General features: G+C 34.1%; 1 protein-coding gene across 1 annotated transcript; it reads right to left on the reverse strand.

Annotated features, from left to right (window-relative positions):
• LOC123553202 (multimerin-2-like) lies at positions 1 to 2,511 on the reverse strand. Its single transcript, XM_053540047.1, has 4 exons — positions 2,397 to 2,511; positions 1,719 to 1,934; positions 1,318 to 1,467; positions 1 to 976 (listed from the first exon to the last, which is right to left on the reverse strand). The coding sequence occupies exons 1-4, from the start codon at positions 2,509 to 2,511 to the stop codon at positions 528 to 530; spliced, it is 930 nt and encodes a 309-aa protein (XP_053396022.1). The 3' UTR covers positions 1 to 527.
• Between the last annotated feature and the right edge of the window lie 807 nt (positions 2,512 to 3,318).

The raw sequence follows: 3,318 nt of genomic DNA on the forward strand, positions 1-3,318 counted from the left end.
CACCGCAAGAAGACCATCAGGGGTTGATACTAAACATGTTCATTCGGATGAACGTTACTGATATTCAAGTTCAGTTGTATAGGTATTAAAGATTTCCATCATGAAAGTATACACAAAACTTCCTGTTTTATGGATTTATCTGAAATATTCTATAAAATCTCTTTTTAAGATAGTACTTGTGAACAGTTTTGATCTTATAGATATTACTGAAGCTGTTGGAATCAACTGAAATAACAAAAATATGTCTAAGCTCTAAATATTAATTTACAAGATTGTTGAAATACATTTCATGGGCACTTATAGGGATATAAGAGACCAACGAGTGCAAATAGTCGGTTTTATATACGCAAATCATCGGCGTGTCTGTTGCAAGAACTTCTATCAGAAACAAACAATATTTTTTTAAGATAGTTAATCATAACACTTGCAATCTGATGGTAAAGAAGTATGCTATAATATTAGGACAATTTCATAAAAAATGTTTCAGATTGTTATGCATACATTATTCTCGCCGCATTCAGTCGAAATTAAAGTTCCATTATAAGACATCCCATAAAACTTGTGTAACCGCCTTCCCCTCTCAACGCCGTTTCCGCTGTCCATTCGGTAGTTTCAATCCATACCTCATCTCCAACACTCAACTGTAGCACAGCTGACCCAGAGCTTTGAACAAAATTGTCGTGGTTATGAGCATTTACAAATATTCCTTTGACGGCTTGCCCATTTTTCATGATCTCTGCTTCGATTAGATAATTTGGTTGCAGTAGAATTGATGCAGAAAATATATAAATTCCAGTCTTAGGGGCGGTGAATAGTCCATGGTGACCATGGTATCCTCCCCCGATGGTAGTGATAACGCTGTCAAATACGATTATTTGATGCTTAACAACATGACTAACATCATGTGAAAGGTATGCCTGAAATGCTATAGGTGAGGGAGTGCTCCTTGCGGTTCTGGAGGGAAGATGGCTCTTTCCTACAACAGGAGGTAAACACAATATTACACTATTATTATAAAACATCTTACATTGCAAGAACTTATATAAAACATTCCTTGACCCTGTAATTTTCGTGTGTACCAAAGGATTTTCACCTCTAGTACTTTTCGTTAGCGTAAAAGTTACGTTTAATAGCTTATTGCTTTTATTTGAATTTTACATGGAGACATTTATTTCATAATATGTGAATATGTTGTCCACTATTTCAATGCAAAGCAGTTTATATCGCCAATTTGCTCATTATTGACAATGTAATATGCTATGTTAAGCTAGTAAAATATAAGACAAGTTGTCAAACAGATTATAATTATAATGTTACTGGTTATTCTATTTTCTGTTATACTCTCTTTCGCAACATCTGAACTTGTTGGTCCCCTTTGTCCAAATTCTGCGTTTTCGTCGGTAAGATGTCTTTGTTCATTTATCTTGCTGAAAGGTGGATTCGGGGTTTTCTGCTTTTTGTGAATATCTGAAATAGAAAATACGATAAAGTATCAATTTTGTCTTTTTCAGATGAATCTTAAGTATTTTGGCCAATAAAACATTCAACGAAGGCCAATAAAACGTTCAACGAATACAGTTTTACGTAAAAAGGTTTCAGTGGGGTATTGGCCTGCTCCTTTTTAATTTAGATGAAATAGTTTTATAATTGAACATTCAATGGTTAAAATGAGTTTGTAAAGTACGTTGTCCATAAATCAATATCAGTATTTATATTACCTTTCTCCGTTTCATCAATCCATCGCTCTTTTGACACATTGTTGTTATAAACATCTGAATGATGTTTTCCAGTTGGACGTTGCAACCATATCTTGTCAGTCTGTGACTCGATAATGTTTTCAAGAAATGAAATACGTCTATCTTGTTTCTGAATATGCTCCTTTTGTAGGTGTATTGTGTCTTCAAGAATGCCCAATTTCCGTTTGAACTCTATACCTAAAATGTAACGGACTAAATCAACGTCTGATTGAAGAATTTATTTGTTGGGTTTACCGTCATCCCGACACAATTTATGTTGTTTAGCGACTTTTCCGGCTTTTCTTTGTAGAAGGAAATACCATGTTCTCCTCCAGGTATTATTTTGAACATAGACAGGCACCTGTGAAGAACCACCGACCTTCCGTAAGCCTGTTGGGTGGCTACGTCACGTTAAAAATTCTACACCCCGTTTGAGGTTTCGAACTACACCGGCAAGTGACTCGGGACTACTTCATTACCCGTAATGGCTCATTTTATTTCTCTTCAAACATGAATACGGTAGCTAAATGAAATTGATAAGTATCAGCATCAGTGTCTTGCCTCGAATTTGAGACCGCAGAATAAGTATGCATTGATTTACATAAACAGACTTGTAGCTAGTAGTTATAAAAATAAGAAAATATTTACATTGTATTTTACCTTCAGCTTGTATATGTTTGATTAATTGCATGAGATCCGTCTCCTGAGGTTGTGACGCTACCAGGGCAACAAAACATATTTCTGCCAACAGTAAAGCTATTTCACACGCCGCCATTGTTATTAAATGCTCAAAGATAATGTTTGTTAGATAAAGTACTGACCATGCTTGCAGAGATATATTTAAATAAAAATGTACGTGGCCTCCTGTCTAGCAGGAAACCTACTTACATGTCACTGATAAATGCATGTCAGTTACGAATGTCTACTAAAAATATGATAATACATGTCATTGATTTTACTAATGAATGGACCTGTAATTATACTCGATTGAAATTTTGAAAACATCTTTAGAAGAAAGGTTACGTCCTAGCTGATATCCACAGAAACAGTTGGTGCGATAGAAGAAAATTTAATAAATTGATATTATCAACGTAATTTGAATGTAATCACAAAAACGCAAAAACAAATGAAGTTCTTTTTTTTAAAATTCTATCTAGACATAAAATTAACATAAATGTACAAAATACACATAAACTACATAAATCATTTAACTTTATTGACAGCAAAACAGCAACAAACTTATCTTCATACGTTTATAAATAACACTAGTTCATGACTGATAAAAGAGTCTTTATTTGATGCATACCAGTTCGTAGTAAAGATGTCTCCTACGGTATGCCTCGATTTCTTTTTGTTCGTATTTGAAAAGCACACACAATTTGTCATTGTTCCAACCAGAATTATTCCCGATACGAATCAAAATGTTTAAGTCGTAGTATCCCGTATTACCACGTAGTGACCTTGAGGAGGAGCACCCTTTTTTCTAAAAACAAAAGAAACAAATGATTACAGCATAGTCGTTGAAGGGTATATGTAATACAGCTATTAAATAAAAGAAAACACTTCCTTTTATACTAAAAAT

Source organism: Mercenaria mercenaria, chromosome 4 (genome assembly GCF_021730395.1).
Source record: "Mercenaria mercenaria strain notata chromosome 4, MADL_Memer_1, whole genome shotgun sequence".
NCBI lineage: Eukaryota > Metazoa > Mollusca > Bivalvia > Venerida > Veneridae > Mercenaria > Mercenaria mercenaria.